Genomic DNA, 20,303 nt, shown 5'->3' on the forward strand with positions numbered 1-20,303 from the left:
ACCACAAATACAAACACTAGAGAGGGTAAATGGGAAAATAATAAATAATTGCAAAATAAATGATAGATAAATATTCTGTATATCTGAGAACATAACAATAGTTAATGCACCTCCAAAGTACAGCAAACATCATGTTTTTTACATTAAATGTTGGTAATGAATTCTCATTTTGTTTTTTCTCAGGTGTACTTTACCTGCAATATGGAGAGGAGACCAAACAGATCCGAATGCCCAAAGAGGTGACAAGTGCAGACATCATCAGGGCCATGTTTGTCAGTGCCTTCCCTCAGCACCTCACCATGAAGACCATGGAGTCTCCAAGTGTGGCCATATACATCAAAGATGATATGAGGAATATGTACTATGAGTTAACTGATATCAGGTGTGTGTCGCAGCAGTCTTGCGCAATACGATCTCTTGTCAATTGTGTGATTTTTTAATGGTAATGGAGCTTAGCCTGTTTCAATTTGAAAGAGGAAACAATTTGTCAGAGTATATCAAGTGTGTCACTGTGCATTAGCAGTGCAGTGTACACCAGGAAGGATGCATGATAAACTGCAGATCCTCTTCTTGAGTGCACAGTCACATGCTTCTGCATGAATTAGCAGAATGTGCTAATTAAATATGGTTGACCTTTTTATACATATATATAAAAACATCCCAAGCCTAACATGGGATGCTTCAATGGTGCATGCAGTTTATGATGCAGACATTTCCTTTCATGTGCAGTTAATGCAGTGTGGTTAGCTTACTTTTGTTGTTTTTAAAGTACAGAAAATTGCAGGGAGTGCTTGATTTTAAGTACGCATAGCCTGTTGGGTGACTCCCTTTTCCACACCCTATTCTACACTGGCCTGCGGCTCCCTAACAAGTCAGCAATGACAGTGTGATCCATCTCTTTGTGCGTGCGCGCGTGTGCACGCGTGCGTGTCCAGGTATTCCCAAAGATAGTAAAACCTGAAACTTTTGACTTTGTGGGGACAATCAGTCGGTCCCCATGAGGAAAACAGCTTAAATCATACTAAATTATGTTTTTTGAAAAATGTAAAAATGCAGAACGTTTTTTTTGTAAGGGTTAGGTTTAGGGGTAGGGTTAGGGGATAGAATATAAAGTTTGTACAGTATAAAAGCCATTATGTCTATGGACAGTCCTAAACCCAACATGCATGTGTGGGCGTGAGTGTGTGGGTGTGTGGGCAGGTTTAAGTGGTTTACGAGGACTTGTTTTTTTAGGTTACAAACTGGTAATTACAAGGGTATTATGCTATAAATGTGGTTTATGAGGACATTTCTAGTGTCCCCATAATTCAAATCGCTTAAAAAAAACATACTAAACGATGTTTTATTGAAAATGTAAAAATATTAGTTTTTTGTGAGGGTTAGGGTTAGGGGATAGAATCTATGGTTCATACAGTATAAAAATCATTGTCTATGGAGAGTCCTCATAATGATAGCTGCACCAACGTGTGTGTGTGTGTGTGTGTGTGTGTGTGTGTGTGTGTGTGTTATTTAGCACAGACTGGGCTTGGTTTCTGAACAAGCTTTAGAGTTAGGAGGAGGGAGCTTGTGTTGACACGCTTCTCACTTTTCTGTCACTATGAGGTGCAGATATATGATAATGCTCTGTTTCGAGGTTTGTGGCAGTGAGCTTGTATTTTTAGTTGTTATTTGCGCTATTTACACCATCACACTTTGCATTCATTCCCACTGAAATGTCTACAGAATATCTTGGAAATAATCTCACTACACATTGACAAAGCACTCGAGATGGGATATATTTGTTCAATCCCCTTAAACCCAGGTGACACAATATGAGATCCATTTCTTTTTTGTCTTTTGTCTACAGGAACATCACACCACACTCTTGCCTGAAGGTGTATCACAAAGACCCAGCCCAGGCCTTCAATCACAACGCAAAAGCCAATAATGGAGATATTAGGGTGGGTATAAGAGTGTGACCACAGTCCCATAAAACTATCACGCTATTAGTACTCATTGTGTGTGTCAAAGAAAATCTCTTTTTGGCAAAAAAGTGCTTCTGTTCAGCACTGTATGCAGCTCGTGTTGACAGGTGTTAAGGGCGTGAAGGTTAAGGTTCTGCATCTGTTTTTTTAGAGCATAGAATTTAATGCGAATACTTGCCACACCCATTCATGTTGGATGGGGGCTGACTGATTGGTCATTCCACCACATGACAGGAAAAAACTGCTGCAGTTATAATGATTGGTGTTCACATTTAGCAAAGCTTCTCCTCAGGTTAACTCTGCAGAGAACTTTGTCTTCTTGCTGGTTGGCTAAATTACACAATACAGTAGGTACAGTAGTGTTTGCTGCATAGTGTGCTACATTATGTCAGGAATGTAGTTAATTCAGAAGTATTCCTTTGTCTCTAGAGGCCAATGAACCTATGAATACAAATAAATTAAAAAAGGCATATAATGACAGTTCCTTATCTCATTATGTAATATGTGGCATCTGGATTTGAGTAATGGATTTAATTGGAAACATGCTCCAAACATCTCGCTCTATAATCATTTCAGGGAAATGCTTGATGAATCCCTAAAGTGCCATGAGTGTGAATTTATGACACTGACCCCACAAACATATACAATAGGATAATTTTACATCTTAGGGTTAGTCTACCCAAAAAATTTTCTTCTTCTGTTAACGCTGCTGTGTTTTTTCATACAATGAAAGTGAATGGTGAATGAGGCTGTCAGTCCCTAACATTCTGCCTAGCATCTTCTTTTGTGTTTCAAGGAAGAAAGTCATACAGGTTTGGAACAACTTGAAGGTGAGTAAATGAGGACAGAATGTTCATTTTTGGGTTACCTGTCCCTTTAAAGTAACTCAGTATTTAAGTTCTTTTTTACTACCAATCTCCACTTTCACTTTAACATTCTTCTTTTTTGTCGATTCGCATTATTCATGCAAATCACCACCTACTGGGCTGGGAGGAGAATTTATAGTTAAAAAGTACTTAAATATTGATCTGTTTCTCACCCACACCTATTATATCGCTTCTGAAAATATGGATTTAACCATTGGAGTCATATGGATTACTTTTATGCTGCCTTTATGTGCTTTTTGGAGCTTCAAAATTTTGGTACCCATTCACTTGCATCTTCGTTTGTATTCAACAGAAGAAAGTCATACATATCACAGATGGCAGGAGCGTGAGTAAATCTTATCATCTTTAATCTTATCAAATATTGTGATAAGCTACAAGATCTAAAATATAGCACATGGTAGCTTTTCAAATGCATGAAAAGAATATATAAATCAAATACACTGTGACCATTTATATGACTATTTTAAGCCCCAAGGCTACACACAGTGTTGCACCTCTAACATGAGATACACGTTTTTGGAGCTATTGTGCTGTGGTGCAATTTTCTATATCTAATTTGTAAGCATTTCTGGAAAACTGCTCTGTCTCCTGCTATCTTATCCCTGTCTCTAGTCCAGCAGACAATAGAGGATTGGGAAGAACATAATACAAAGCCAGGGTTGAAATTCTTTGGCCGGGTGTGGAAAAGAACTGAGGTCAAGTCATGAGACAATCAGAGCTCCAGTCGCTCTCTAAAAGAAAAAAAAATGGAGAAGCATCTGACCTTGTAGTTCTCTGCTCTAATGAGAGTGGAGAAAGGATCAGCTCCTGTCTGCTCCGACACACCACCCGCACTACAAGAAGCCTGCTATTTAGTTGGGCTTCTGCGGCCTTCATAACCAGTTCTAGTGTGGAAAACTGGCCAGATGTTTGAAAACAATATCAATAGAACAGGGTTTGCTTCCAACACAATGCAATTAACTGACAATTTTAATCTAGAGAGACTATTATAGCATAATTAACTGCTGTACAGGTAGGTTGAAGCTGTCAACCTGATTCCAGAATATTAGTTGGAGGACTTTGAACATTCCTGAGCAAAGTTTGTTGGAAGTAACGAGTTGAACCTAAATGTGCAAAACTGCATATTTTTAAAAATTGACAAGGTGGTTTGTCGATCTTAAAGGTGCACTCACTAAAAGTTACCAATGCAATCGAAGAAATGCGCTATTTGCAATCAGTCATGATTAATTTATTCAGCAAGGAAAAGTTTCCAATTACAAGGGAGTATCGAGATAATGTGGGTAATATTGGGTTGGTCATTTGATCTCAGCATTTTGTGCTGGGGGTTGTGCTGGCTGACTGACTTTTTTAGATGTTCCCTTACCCACTGTAGGAAAAATTCATAACGAATATCAAAGATAAATTAACGATCTTGAGCGATTTTGCCATGACGGAATCGGACCAGCTTAAATACAGGACAAATCACGTCCTGCATTTTTTCGTTAAAAAAAAATGGATGATCCTGTTTTGTGCGGGACAGGTGGCATCCCTACATAAATGTGCCTGTAGTGTTTAATTCACTACTAAACTGCCACAATATGTACAACGAGCCACAAAAATCATGTAGCAAAAATGTAGGTATAGAAATGTGATTCTTCTGTATGAGAATAGATTGCAAGGAGCTCTTTATAATTATATTATATACTGTAACAATATATGATCAAATTCTTTTCTTAGAGATATACAGTGTGTATGCAAAGCGCTGCACTTCAATAGGATGACAGATATTCAACAAATAAATTACCTATAACCTTATTTCACAAAACTATCTTAGTCCTCACAAAAATCTGATAATGCATAATAACGGGAACATTGCTCTCAGCAGGTGATTTGAAGTTCAAAAGCATTTCTTGAAGTAATTCTTGAGTGGTGCTTTGATAGCAATAGTGGTGGGGCTTTAAAGGGGGATGAGCAACTTCTTGCAGAGGGTTTTAGTGTGTTGACGGACAGTCTAACAATTACTGGTAGTATGCTTAAACCCTCTGCAAAAACTTGAGTCTCTAAATGCTTCCCTTTTAAAACACTGCAGCTAAAAACTATTAAAGCAAAGAAATCTAGATAAACTAGTCAAGCTCACAAATCAGCTAGTAGGTTGATGGATGAATAGTCAACCAGTTGACCATCCTGGCTCATCCCGAGTCTAGTCAGATCTGAGCTTTCTAAACCAAAGCAAGCCTCCTTTGTGTGGATGCTAAAGCAGATGGCGGCTTTCCAGCCATGCCTTCACTCTGTGTGTTTTTTGTATAGGAGGCTGTGCATTTTACAACATGAAGTTACTTTCCATGTTTTCCATTTTCCTGGCCTACACAGCTGGCTTGCCTTCCAGCCTCTCACATATTATCGCCACACAGTGTGTTGGCACATGTGTCGGCACATGTGTCATTGTGTTTAGGGGATGTGAGACCTGCATAAGGGTTTCAACCTGTGACCCCACAGGAGTTTCACTGGCACAGCTGTAAGCCCTCCAAATATTCTTCCCACATGCTTTTGGTATGGTGAAACCTCCTAAACCAAATGTCATATCAGTGGGATCATAGGAACTAGAAAAACAAATTAATGTGTAAAACAGGTCCTCTGAGAGTGTGAGAAAGCATACATGCATGGACATGTTTGTTGATGTAATGCACTTGTTTTGAAGGGCTATAAAAATGACCCATTTTTATATAATGTTTGGCTCAATGATATATTGGCCTTTCATTTTAGCTGTTTATCAGTGCTTTAAATCTCTGGAAAGTTGAAGCTTGTCCTTCATACAAATAATTTATAGACTCATGTACAATGGTGCTCGATGAATTGTTCCTACATTCCCAGGTGCTTTGCATCACTTCTGACATGTTGTTGAGCTAACAGTCCCTTAAGCTTTAATATTTAAAGGTGTGTTTGCAGTGTTTGGTTCCTGTGGTCGTATGTGAAAATTACTGCATTTTAATGGAGTTCTTTATTTACCCATTGAAAGAAGACACATTTTTGAGCTTAGATGATACAATAATGAAAAGAGGGCTGCACCTGTTTTAACATGCCTGACTTTGCATGTATCATCACACTTGAGTACTTGGCCTATTCTTACTATGTCCTGTTTCTTTAAGCACAATGGCAGAAAGACTTAACTGTTAGAAACTTTTACAGATGCAACTTGTTTTGTCATGTCATTTAGTTGACGTTAATTTACCAATCACTTAGCCAAATTATCAGCCAGATAAATTCAGTATAGTGTCGAGACAGTACTTTTGAAGCTACTCACAATTTAAAGTAGTTAAAGTCAAGCTACTCTTTTTGAAAAAAAAATATTGTTGCACTACAAACAAAAAGTAGCTATGAAAACTAGAATGAATCAGACTTCCAAACGGTACATATGGGAAGGAGAACTGTTTAGGCGAGCATGTTTGACTACTTCCTCAGCTAGCTTTGCAGTAAAGCTGTGTGCACAATACAATGTGATTAAAACAATTATGTAGCATTTTGTTGGGCTACGCTGTTACTTGTTGGAAGAAATAGGATGGTTACTGGAAGAAAAAAAAAAATACTATTTTGAAAACAGCTGAACTACTGTCACGCTACTGAAAAATTTAGTTAAGTTATTAGTGTCATTACATTTAGTTATAGTTACTCCCCATCCCTGATTAAGTGCACAAGTGCAAAGTGAATATGGTCTGGAAACTAGACCTGAGGTTGTAAAGACAGGTTTGGAGAATGTTATTAATTTTTGTGCAAATGCAGAGGCTGCTGTTGTGCTCTGAATGGGGGATAATTCACCTGCACACACACTCTGTCTGTGGGCTTTATTACTGCATGCTTAAGCATGACCACTGTACAAAGACAGGTCTGGGCAGGGCTATTGTGTGTGCTTTTTCTCAGATTCAATCTTTTGTTCAGATCTGTTATATTTCTTAACAAATCATATAACATTGCGTAGTTTCCTACCTTGAAAAGTTTGGTAGGTTTAAATGCTGGGAACATCTTAATCTTTTTTTCATGGCATATATGTGTTAAAAGGTTAGAACCTTTTCAGATCCAACAACTTTCTGTCACTGAGTTGTTTACACCTGAGGTGTAATCATTTTAATTTATATGCACCAATATAATTAGTAATAAACTAACAGCAATATTTATATACCAAAATGTTGTAGTAAAACTTTATGGAATAATGCCACAATTTGAGTGATGAATGATGCAAATTAATAGTTGAATCAGTTTTGAATCGATTTACTTAACCCTTGGATGGTCTTAACGATCAAGTCCCTACTTTGAATCTGCTGGGTCAAATTGACCAGAATTTATTTTCAATTTCAAAAGCTTGTAATAATGGCTCTGTTTGCTCTGTTTCTCTACTTTTTGTCTTAAATCGTTCCTCTAGGTGGCAGCAAACACTTAAATATTTTTTTTCTCCATCAACTTCTATTACAATACAAAGGTCTGAAAGGCAGGGGGATCCCCAGTGTGTTTTGTGACTCCGCCCATAGACATCCAGACTTTTTTGGAAGCCCTGCCTCTTTCCCCATGTTTTGTGGAATATCTCAACGTGTGTGTGTGTGTGTGTGTGTGTGTGTGTGTGTGTGTGTGTGTGTGTGTGTGTGTGTGTGTGTGTGTGTGTGTGTGTGTGTGTGTGTGTGTGTGTGTGTGTGTGTGTGTGTGTGTGTGTGTGTGTGTGTGTGTGTGTGTGTGTGTGTGTGTGTGTGTGTGTGGAAATTGAGTATACTGATAATAACATTTTGAACATTTCTGCCATTATTTTCTCATAAGTTTTGGTAAGATCTGGGTCAAATTGACCTGGAGGTACAAAGTAGGTACTTTTGTTTTTTAACTTTATTTATAAAGACATGAATTTAAAGAAATTACATTGCCAGGTTCAGATCACCTCTGTAGAAGAAGTCATGAAGTTTCAGGCCGAAAACTTAGTTAAATTAATGTAAATCATTGTTAAAAGTTTATACGGGTCAAAGTGACCCATGAGTCCAAAAACTTAAATTAATTCTGAGTGATGACATGAATTACCATTATCGTTGAATCAGAATTTTAAATAATTGAACTTACCAACTCTTTTAAAACAAGCCTTCTTAATGCTCTCATACTCGCAAGCCATGAAGACTTGTAAAATTAATCTAATAACACAGTCTAGGAAACTTAATGGCCAAATAAAGTCCATCAAATCATGGCAATTATTCAAAGTGTTGCTTAATTTTATATTGTCAGCAAGATCATTGCATACAGATAGTGTATATTTAATATATTGCTTAACCCTAGTGTGATATGCTTTTTCGATCTATCCCCAGATCACAAAAGAGAGGCTTTATAGCAGCAGACAGCAACCGGGAGGCCAAAGCCCAGTGCATACTCTTCCCCACAGTCCCATCCACACAATCCAGGGCTCCACGTCTCCACCTACACCTCGTTCCATGCCCTCCTCCCCATCCAGGACCGCCTACAGTCACTCTGTTTCCATGCCAGGTGGCGCTACCTTACCCAGGGACCGTCTGTCCAGCGTTCCCCCCAGTCGCTCCATCACGCCCTGCGCCAGTGCCATCTTGGAGCGGCGTGATGTAAAACCGGACGAGGATCTGAGCAGCAAGAGTGTTCCACTGTATGGAGACCGTCACACTCCACCTGAGGCCAGGCTCAGTGTTGCTTCTCAAGGCAGTCATACTGGAGATGTCCCGGATGGAGTGGCATATATCCAGCATCGCTCCTCTATCAAGTCTACTGGTGCTTATGCAGAGGGTCAGGACCAGCAGCACACCCTCTACAGACAGAAATCTCGCAAGTACAGCGACAGTCAGATCACCTCCATGGGATCCAAAACTCCGCCTACTTCCCCCCACAGGGTCAGAATGATTGACATGCAGGGAGAGGCAGTGGAAAGGGCATCACCTGTTAAAAGGTCTTTCCGTAAGGACAGTAATGGAACCATGGAGGTCATGACCAGGGTGAGAGGCAACTTGGCCTCTCCTGTTTTTGCTGACCTTCCACGCGGTCATGGGGAGAGGCCATTTCAAGGACACGTGTCAACCGGAGATCCTCAGAGGTGAGAGTGAATGTGACTTTTTAAATTCAACGCAGATTGTTAGAGCAGTGCACAAATGGTTAGCACATGTGCTCTACACATTGAAGCTTGGTGCTCATGTGGGAGACACAGGTTCGAATCTGTCCTCTTTATAAAGTTCTGTCAATTAAAAGTGGAAAAAATCCCAAGAATGAAATAAAAACATCCTTGCAGTTTAAAGATACTGTATATGTGATTTTCCAACTGTTCCAAAGGCATTCTTTGGTTACCAGCTCAACTGTGCAGCTTATCTCAGAAATCAGTGGCAAATCCAAGCAGGTTCAGCTATCTGAAATTAATGCTGTAGATATTAAAGTTTTAATGATTTTAATAAAATAAGAAAAAAAAGATGAAATATGTCAAATACTTGTTCAAACAGTGCATAAGTAATCAAAGGCTTAGGGAAAAAACAGAATAATCATGTTGTGGCAAAGTAAGAGAAATGTAACAGAGGAGGACAGAGGTTCTACATTTAAGAGCAAAGGCCAATGATTATGTTCTACTATTCATAGCAAAATCATCAAAGATTGCCACGAGATCTCCCTTGAAGATCAGAGAAAGGCGAAATATTGCCCTCCTGGTGCCCACAGTTAGATCCACAGCTTTGTGGACTGCGAACATGTTCATTATGTTGTTTATTTAATTGTTATAGTCTTTATTGTCCAGTATATCTATAATGATGTGGACTTTGTTTTGCAGTGAAAGAATAAAAGCAATGGAACAGCAGATAGCAAGTCTTACTGGACTTGTTCAGAATGCTCTTTTCAAGGGGACAAATACCAGTGGCATAGAGACATCAAGGTAATATTGTGTCCACCAAAAGATTTTTGATCTATATATCTTAGGAGTGTCTAGATTGGTTTTCAAACACATTGCATAAAGTTGTTGTTTTTAAAACTCACGATTTTATTTTTCACTGTAGTGAGAAATCGTTGAGGATGTCCTCTCCTGCTCATAACATTAATAATGAGGGTCAGTTATTTATATTCTCTGCTGTGCAAAATCAACAAAGAATACTGAAATATTTGTATCATTTCAATACCTCACTTGATCCCATCACCCTCCTTTCTTGCCTCCATAAATCATGCTTAATTTAATGTAGTTACCACATATGTTCAGTAGTTTCATGATATTTACCCTACCATTCACTTTGTTACCTGAGCAATAATTTGAAAATATTTATTTTCTCCAGGAGTCTGTGCTGTAGCATCGTCTAAAAACCCAGCTTTGCATATAGACACCCTTTCAGCACAGGCCCCTGTCGGAGACCCTGCTATATGCTCCATTCTCTCAACCTTCAGGAGAAATGTCTCTGACCTAAGACTGCAACTTCACCAACTTAAACAGATGCAGGTATAGAGTATATAAAATTCTAAAAGAAAATTAAGCAAGATCTGTCCAGTGCATCTGTAAGATTGGTTCTTAACCAGGGGGTCAGGTTTCCTCTGCTGAACACAAACGAAGATTTTTAGAAGAATATCTCAGCTCTGTTGGTCCTTAAAATGCAAGTGAATGGTGACCAGACCTTTTGAAGCTCCAAAAGTCACATAAAGGCCACATAAAAGTAATCCATAAGACTCAAGTGGTTAAATCCATATCTTCAGAAGCAATATAATAAGTGTGGGTGAGAAACAGATCAATATTTAAGTCCTTTTTTACCATAAATCTCCACTTTTACTTTTAAAATGTGAAAGAATGTGAAAATGGAGATTTATAGTTAAAAAGGACTTAAATATTGATCTGTTTCTCACTCACACTTATTATATTACTTCTGAAGACATGGATTAAACCACTGGTGTTTTATGGATTACTTATGTTGCCTTTATGTGCTTTTTGGAACTTCAAATGTCTAGTCACCATTCGCTTGCATTGTATGGACCAACAGAGCTGAAATATTCTTCTAAAAATCTTTGTGTTCTGCAGAAGACAAAGTTATACACATCTGGGTTTTTCATTTTTGGGTGAACTGTCCCTTTAACTGTTATGTAACATGTTGATATTCTGTTGGTGTTTCCCTTGTCTTATAACTGATACTTTTGGAAAGGTGTTGTATGAATAAAATATTAATATTATTGTGATATGTGTGCAGTAACTCAAGTGTCAAGTGTGTTGAAAACGCTTTGCTTTGGATATACAGTTGCAGAACCAGGAGGCAATGCAGCTGATGCTGCGACAGGCAGAGCAGGAGATCTCTGGAAAAGCTTCAGACACTCTCTTGCACCTTGAAGACCCTGTAAATAGACAGAGAATCCAGGTGGATGAAGAAAGGCACAGATATTTGGGAACGGAGGAGAGGGTTCTCATTCAGCTCGGGTAAGAGTACAAGACATCATAAATCTTTTGGGACTAGTGTGCAATTACTGATCCTGTTAAAACCTTGAAATTAATTACCCATGAAAAATCCATTATGGATTGGTCATCTGTCTAGAATGTGAGACAGCTGTAGAAGAACAGAGCAACATGTTGCAAACTGACGGGGAAAATCACAACAGTGATTAGCTGCTGCTAATGAGCCAGATTTGATGCTGATTAAATTCTCATGTCAAATCAAAGCTGAATTCCTCCTGATATCCAGCACTAATTAATTATAATCTCAGGTCTGCAGTCAATGCTAAATACAGTCTTCAATAAACAAAGATCAGTGTTGAGTTTTAATAGATTGGATATCCTAAAAAAAATGACTTTCCGACTTAAAATATATAGACATTTTCAGTTCTGTTCAGTCTAGTTTTCATCTATAAAAGCTGAAGGTAAAAAAATAAAATAAAAATTAACATCTTGACATTTATCTGTGTTCATTAAAGGATAACTTGACTGTTGTTCTTTATTTTATTATTTCATTTTGGTTCACGAATGAAGCAAGGTTGTAACACCAGTGACAAATCATCTCAAAAGATGGTGTCAATAGCACTAAAATCTGAATAAATCACACCATTAAATCAGTTATTTTCAAAAAAAACAGTTAAAATGTAAGTTTATAATTTTTTACAACATGGTCGGAAAATTACTGTATGCACATTTGAGCAGCCCCTTCATCTTTGACCATGGAAGTTCTTTTCTACAACCTTTTGTATTTTCAAAATACAAGTTTTTAACATCTATAACACCAATAACATGAAATCAACAGACAAACTCTTTTCAAATTATTTAAATTAAACTTATTTAATTTTTTTGCACACTTGTAAGGCCTTGCACTAATGCTTGACCTGAGAAAACAAAATGAGTAAAATATGAACAAGTAAATGTCATAGAAGTGGTTTACAGGATGAAGGGCACAAGGCCTTTTTTCAGGCAATTGACAAATTTAAATATATTTTCAAAAAATGGTGTCAAACAATACAGGTGCATCTCAATAAATTAGAATGTCATGGAAAAGTTCATTTATTTCAGTAATTCAACTCAAATTGTGAAACTCGTGTATTAAATAAATTCAGTGCACACAGACTGAAGTAGTTTAAGTCTTTGGTTCTTTTAATTGTGATGATTTTGGCTCACATTTAACAAAAACCCACCAATTCACTATCTCAAAAAATTAGAATATGGTGACATGCCAATCAGCTAATCAACTCAAAACACCTGCAAAGGTTTCCTGAGCCTTCAAAATGGTCTCTCAGTTTGGTTCACTAGGCTACACAATCATGGGGAAGACTGCTGATCTGACAGTTGTCCAGAAGACAATCATTGACACCCTTCACAAGGAGGGTAAGCCACAAACATTCATTGCCAAAGAAGCTGGCTGTTCACAGAGTGCTGTATCCAAGCATGTTAACAGAAAGTTGAGTGGAAGGAAAAAGTGTGGAAGAAAAAGATGCGCAACCAACCGAGAGAACCGCAGCCTTATGATTGTCAAGCAAAATCGATTCAAGAATTTGGGTGAACTTCACAAGGAATGGACTGAGGCTGGGGTCAAGGCATCAAGAGCCACCACACACAGACATGTCAAGGAATTTGGCTACAGTTGTCGTATTCCTCTTGTTAAGCCACTCCTGAACCACAGACAACATCAGAGGTGTCTTACCTGGGCTAAGGAGAAGAAGAACTGGACTGTTGTCCAGTGGTCCAAAGTCCTCTTTTCAGATGAGAGCAAGTTTTGTATTTCATTTGGAAACCAAGGTCCTAGAGTCTGGAGGAAGGGTGGAGAAGCTCATAGCCCAAGTTGCTTGAAGTCCAGTGTTAAGTTTCCACAGTCTGTGATGATTTGGGGTGCAATGTCATCTGCTGGTGTTGGTCCATTTGTGTTTTTTGAAAACCAAAGTCACTGCACCCGTTTACCAAGAAATTTTGGAGCACTTCAGGCTTCCTTCTGCTGACCAGCTTTTTAAAGATGCTGATTTCATTTTCCAGCAGGATTTGGCACCTGCCCACACTGCCAAAAGCACCAAAAGTTGGTTAAATGACCATGGTGTTGGTGTGCTTGACTGGCCAGCAAACTCACCAGACCTGAACCCCATAGAGAATCTGTGGGGTATTGTCAAGAGGAAAATGAGAAACAAGAGACCAAAAAATGCAGATGAGCTGAAGGCCACTGTCAAAGAAACCTGGGCTTCCATACCACCTCAGCAGTGCCACAAACTGATCACCTCCATGCCACGCCGAATTGAGGCAGTAATTAAAGCAAAAGGAGCCCCTACCAAGTATTGAGTACATATACAGTAAATGAACATACTTTCCAGAAGGCCAACAATTCACTAAAAATGTTTTTTTTTATTGGTCTTATGATGTATTCTAATTTTTTGAGATAGTGAATTGGTGGGTTTTTGTTAAATGTGAGCCAAAATCATCACAATTAAAAGAACCAAAGACTTAAACTACTTCAGTCTGTGTGCATTGAATTTATTTAATACACGAGTTTCACAATTTGAGTTGAATTACTGAAATAAATGAACTTTTCCACGACATTCCAATTTATTGAGATGCACCTGTATAGTCAAACCACTTTATATTCTTTTATAAAAGGTTAGGTTATAGAATGATGCCTTTTAAATGGGGTTTCCTGTCTATTTGAAATCTTTCATGACTGAAAGGTCAAAGGACTTGTTTGTCACCATATTTTATAAAATGACCCAAATGTGAACAAAGGGGATTTTTACATCATTAGTGTTGTATTGGGTATAATTTCAGGGTTCCCATGGTCAGAGAAAACTTGGAAATTGTAAAGAATAATAAAAAATGAAAAAAAAATCCAGGCATGGAAAATAAACTAATTAAAGAAAATACTAAAAATTAAAGAAATTAATAAAAGCTTAAAAATAATGGACATTTCTATAGTGAATATAATTTTTTTTTTTTTTTATCTGCTCTAAAACATTTCATCGGTTAGATACTGCTATTTTGCTTCTGCATCCATCCAGACTTCAACAATGCTATCCTGAACTGTGTGAGTGTGACTGACTGAACTAAACGTAGTTTCTCCAGCCGGAACATGAGACTGCCGGTTCTTTTTTCTGTGCTTACAGATATGACGTAATCATGCAAGGATGTATGTATAAACCAGCGATTTTGTGCCAAATCTGACCCGACAGCTCAAAAATATATATATATTTTTTTTATAAGCTTTCCATAGTGAATCGGGGTAAGGTAAGGATGTTGTTTTGAACATTGATTGTTTATGTATCCAATCAATAATGGCAATTTGTTCATTCTGAACCAAAAAAATCGTACATAGTGCAGCTTTAATTTAGATGTTATGACATGAAACACATTTTTTACTTTTTTTAACATTCAGGTTTAATGCAAGCAATAGTGACCAATAATTTCAATTAATTGGTCAAAATGGTTCACAAATCAGTCTGAATGATTCATCAGTGAATCAGTTCAGTCAAAATGATTTTTAAAAATCCTTCCTCTGTAATCACAAATGATATGAAAAAAATGGATATTCGTTGATCAAAAAATTTCAAAACCCTGTTATTCTGAGGCCCATTTGGAAGTATAGACCTTGATAATTAAAACTACTCATGCCTTGGGTGGAGTTGTGTATGATTTAATAAAATTACACATTGAATAAGCAACTGTCCCGACCTGTCTCAAATGAAAAAAGGCTTGTTAAAGTTTCTTTGGGTTTGAATATTACTGTCACAGTGAACGCTCAGTGTACTTCTGGAGAAATATAATAGGATTACTTCAGCAAGGTACGTTTTGTTTAGTCACTACTGCTAAATTTCAAAGCATTTGTTCCAGTGACTAAGATTGTCAATTCATACACATACTAAAAACAATAAAAAAATCTTGTTGTGTGCCCATCTAATGTAAGACAGTGCCACAGTGAGACTGATAACAGAAAAGCATGACTTGACATTGTGCATGGGAAAACCCTTAGGACAGCCCTCAGGTAAATCATAGAAAACAGTAACCATTTCCCACAGAGACAGGACTAAACTATGATCTCAGAGCATGTGTACTGGCACGCAGATACCTGCATGGCTGCTACAGGCTTTTATATGTTGGTAATACCCAGTCATGATGACCAGCTTTAGCAATTCTGAAAACAGTAAACAAGAAAATGAGAAAGGCAGACGTTATTATGATCCTCTACAGGTATTTGGCTGAAAGGTGACTGTTGTTGCCATTTGCAATCTTTTGCTTGCTCACAACGACAAACTTCTCTGTATGCCAACTGTCAGTCAACAAACAGGCCTAAAGCACGTCAAACAGGTTCCAGCCTTGTTAGCAGGTATCACAGTCAAGACATTGTCGGACAGTATTAAATGTCAATTTATGCACTGAATGTTGCAAACATAAATAATACAGTTGGTTGAAATGAACTAAAATAAAGTTTTGATAAAGAAACACTATGGTGTAAAATGAATTGGAAATATTTAAGATTCTAAACCATTTCTTGGTCACTATTAAAATAAGCTAATTTGTGACATTGTCCATGTTAATTCAGCTTTACAAAGTTCACTTAAGCACACAAGAGTCAGAACATTATTTAGAACATTCTCAATTTATACTGGGAAAACAAAGCTCAACAGGTTTTGCACTTGTGAAGTCCATGCCATCTCGAATACATGCTGTGTGCAAGCCAAAAGACATACCAAACAAAATTTAAAAATCATGTTATTTTATAACTCAAATTGTTTTGCTTATAAAATAATTTGTAATGTACCCACTGTATATTCCGTAATTACATTTTTGCAATTGGAGTGATGGTTGTCGTGCTGACAAATGACATCCTCTGTAACTATGTTGCAGAGAGCTGGAGAGCTATGTGGAGAAGCTCAAGCAAGAATCCACCTCTGCCACAAGCCATCGGCCAGTCACTCTAAAGGATGTGGAGGAAGGGGCGGTCAATCTACGTAAAGTAGGAGAAGCTTTGGCTTCTCTCAAAGGTAAACATTTATATTTTCCCAACCTAGTCACTTTATATAACTACATTTTTTGCAAACTGAGTTTAATGTGATACTTTTTGTTTTGCTGCAGTTTCCTGGTGAAATTAACACTTGAGGTGCTACAACTGTGCTTTCAATTCTTTTTCACATAAATCACGGGTGCTATGGCTGTTTATGATTTTATAAACACTTATTTTTCGCTTTATTACTCACACCCTACTATATCATTATATCAAAACACTTTCACTCTAACCAACATTTGAAAAACGATACATTTGAATGCTTTTATTACAGACCCACCTACATTTACACACTTATTCCAACTTGATTAGCTTGCGCTGTAGTTCACCTGATAGTGTGGACTTCAGACTCAGAGACCAAGCCTCGAGCCCAGTCAAGGAGACTTAAAACGAAAGTAAAAGTGATGTGGAAGTGCCATAGAAGCGACACGAAATGACGTGGTTGCTTCAGTAAATGTGCTTTTAATGTCAAATTTGCTTTTAAAACACTATCAGTTAGGTTTAAGTGTTGATTTAGGGTAAGGATGTCTGTTTTGTTCACCTCTCATTACATTTGTTTTTAACACTATTGGTTAGGTTTAGGTTAAGGTTGTAGGTTAGCGAGGTACGTTTTACTCATTAAAACATCAATCTAATATTCACCTTAAAAACTTTGTCTGATCACAACATAATTTCACTCACTTTTGGCGCCCCCCAGCTGGACATTTCACTGGGAAACTGCAGCCAAATGTGTAATGAGGCACGTAATTTCTGTTTGCAAAAATGTTGCCATTGTCATGTAAATTTTAACCTTTTCACATGTGAGGTTCTCCTGTACTGACAGACCCTGCAGTGTGAGTTCTTTAATGCGTGCTGTAATTAAAAAACAAAAAAACAAATCTTGCCTTTCACTTCATAGCAGGTGCACTGAAGGTCAGATTATATGTTATCAAACATATAATGTAGTGATTTAGATGTTTATAATGATTGATTATGATAGATCAGATGTGATCGCAAATGCGCTTGCCGGCTATGCGTGCCACCATATTGTTTAAATGCAAAGCAACATGGGATTCGGAGTAGGTATTAGAAGCATAGAAGGTTCTAAAAGCCTAGCCCTTCCACTTTCCCAGCACCAGAAGTGGTTAGAATGAGTGATGGACGGAATGGGAGAAGGCTCGAGTGTACTGACTAGTTTGTATATTCTTTGTTTGACGTTAGAAAACATGGCTGCATCGCTGCATCAAAACAGTGTGCTCTGACGGCTTTAAACTTATATTTAATGATTGTTTGTAACATATAAAAATAAAGATATTGTGATGTTGAAAAGACTATTTGAGCAGCTGGTTCATTATTACAGCTGCTTCAGTCCCTCTTTTGCTGGTAAAAGTAGCAGGAATGCAGATCACATCGGTTTGATTGTACACATCTGAGCCCTGCCTAGTGTAATCACACCGATTTGATCATACATGTGAAAGGGTTAAGAGATTAGGCTGATTTTTCCTTCTTGTAGAGCCATCTTATACTGTATATTAATGCAATATCTGAGTTATTTGATGGTAGATCTATCTATTGTGTAATAATTGTGCATCTGGAACTTCAGGAGAGTTCCCAGCACTGCAGATGAAAATGCGTGCAGTGTTGAGGGTGGAGGTGGAGGCAGTGCGCTTCCTGAAGGAGGAGCCTCACAAGATGGACAGCATGCTGAAGAGAGTCAAAGCTCTGACTGACACTCTCAGTGGACTGAGAAGGTGAAATGCTAACAATGCTGTGTCTCATGCACCATTAGCAATACCAAAGTATCTAGCTGTAAAAAGGGTATAGTTCACCCAAAAAAAGACAATTTTGTCATCATTTACCCACCCTCATGTGGTTCCAAACCCATATTACTTTCTTTCTTGCATGGAACACAAAAGGAGATCTTAGGCTGAATGTTAGCCTCAGTCACCATCCATTTTCATTGCTTCTTTTATTTATACAATGAAAGTGAATGGTGACTGAGGCTAACATTCTGCCTAATATCTCTGTGTTCCACAAAAGAAAGACATACATATGGGTTTGAAACCTGAGGGAGAATAAATGTTGACAAGGTTTTAGTGTTTGAGTAAACTAATCCTTCAAGAGTGTGTACTAGACCATTTTTTTTTTTTATTTGCTTGAGGTCAATTTATAAGTGTTATTTTTCTTTGTTTTGTGCAGATATGGTACTGAGAGCCACAACCATGCTTCTGATGCAGTGCCTGCTAAGGCAGTGGCTGCTGATGCAGTTACCTTTGTGGAGGAGTGTAGATCAACCCAACCTGTTCACGATTCCCCAAACCCACAACCTAGATCTCCTGCCAAAATTAGCTGCTCAGAGCCCACGCCCTCATCTCCCGTAACTTTGCACCATGTTCGGACGGCTCCCGTCACCTCACACCACCACAGCCCCCGGCTCACACCCACCCATGGCAGGGACTCTCCAACTGTGGCGAAGGTCAGCCCTAGGAGCAGAGAGACCAGCCCTGCTCTGCACAAGAGAGCAGCTCCACAAGACCAGGAAGCCCCACTGGCAACTACTGCCATCAGGACAACTGGATCATCCACATCTCCACTGCAAGGAGAGGAGATCACTGTCAACACAAGCAGGCCCATGCCTGAAGAGGTGCGGCTCAACTGCGTCTTTCACTTTTCATTGATTGAGATTAGTGCATTGGCACCAACACAAGAATGTTGATAACAATCTAAAATCGAGTAATTGTTTGCAACAAACTGATTTTTTGATAAAAGCCATAACTCTCATTTTAGCCATAGTCATACACAAAAGGTCATCATGAATGATATAACAAATGAGTGGTTCTGATATGTAAAATAAACTCACAGGTTTCAGAAAGCACAGCAGAGGGGGATGAGGGCACACCCAGCATGGTTCACTCTGCTGGCACAGAAATGGAAAAGGAAATGGATAGGATCCTTCAGCAAACCCAGGCCAGCCTTATGAAGGCCATACCTAACCTGGAGTTGAGCAACCAGGTGGACAACACCCACTCCCAAACACCCAACATCCTGCTGGACGAGGTGGACTCTCCACTCCCTGTGTCTCCAGTCCCTTGTATGTCTGCTTTTTTTAATATTAGTATTTTTGTCTGTGTAGAAAAATCGAATTCTTAAAACAATATACTTTTACTTGGGACGTAAAATGACACAAGATATTAGGTCTTTGTTTTCAGAGAAATCAAACAGAAATTTGCGAGGATTGTGCTTAAAAGAAGAAACAACTTTACTGATGGGGTAATAAAAATAAACTTGCTTTCCCTTTGAATTACAAGTTGTAAGTTTATTTTTCTTACCTGGGAGTTTTTTTGTTTTTTAAGACTGTTTGTTAGATTTCTCTGGGGGGAAAAAAATTAATATCTTTATGTAATTTTGCTTCTGAAGTTTATGTATCTAAGAATGTTTATATTATATTTCTACTGGAAAACAAGATAAAAATACCATGTAAGACATTTTTTATTTTATTTATTTGCAGTGTGTCCACTTATGTTGTGAATCTGCATATACCACTAAAATATTAATTCAGGTTGCAAAGGTTTCAAAGCATAAATAAAACAGAATAGGGATATACTATCATATGTTTTTTTTTTTTTTTTTTTCGATTGTATCATAGCATTTATAGAGGCACTTTAATTAGGGATGGGAATCATAAGGAATTGAATGATCCCAGTTCCTCCAAGGGATGGTTCACACCAAAATGTATCTCATTATTTAATCATCCTCATGCCATCCCAGATGTATTTGACTTTCTTTTTTCTTCAGAACACAAACGAAGATTTTTAGAAGAATATCTCAGCTCTGTAGGTCCATATAATGCAAGTAAATGGTGACCAAAACTTTGAAGCTCCAAAAAACACAAAGGCAGCATAAAAGTAATCCATTTGACTCCAGTGTTTTAATCCATAGGTGCATCCCAAACCTCACACTTCTGCAGTATTCTACGCCATTTTGTAGTGTAAGAAGTGTGAGTAGTATGTTTACACTGAAAATGCAGCAAAAGTAAGTGTTCTTTA

General features: G+C 38.0%; 1 protein-coding gene across 1 annotated transcript in view; it reads left to right on the forward strand.

Moving 5' to 3' along the window:
* LOC127442615 (sickle tail protein homolog) overlaps nucleotides 1-20,303 on the forward strand; it is a 42,921-nt gene that overhangs the window by 11,534 nt on the left and 11,084 nt on the right. Inside the window, 11 exon segments of the mRNA XM_051700778.1 lie at nucleotides 184-382; nucleotides 1,847-1,940; nucleotides 8,161-8,909; nucleotides 9,627-9,728; nucleotides 9,850-9,899; nucleotides 10,120-10,280; nucleotides 11,065-11,240; nucleotides 16,122-16,258; nucleotides 17,861-18,008; nucleotides 18,457-18,901; nucleotides 19,120-19,348. Of these exon segments, the coding sequence (XP_051556738.1) occupies nucleotides 184-382; nucleotides 1,847-1,940; nucleotides 8,161-8,909; nucleotides 9,627-9,728; nucleotides 9,850-9,899; nucleotides 10,120-10,280; nucleotides 11,065-11,240; nucleotides 16,122-16,258; nucleotides 17,861-18,008; nucleotides 18,457-18,901; nucleotides 19,120-19,348 (2,490 nt within the window).

Source organism: Myxocyprinus asiaticus, chromosome 6 (assembly GCF_019703515.2).
Source record: "Myxocyprinus asiaticus isolate MX2 ecotype Aquarium Trade chromosome 6, UBuf_Myxa_2, whole genome shotgun sequence".
In the NCBI taxonomy this organism is placed as follows: Eukaryota; Metazoa; Chordata; class Actinopteri; order Cypriniformes; family Catostomidae; genus Myxocyprinus; species Myxocyprinus asiaticus.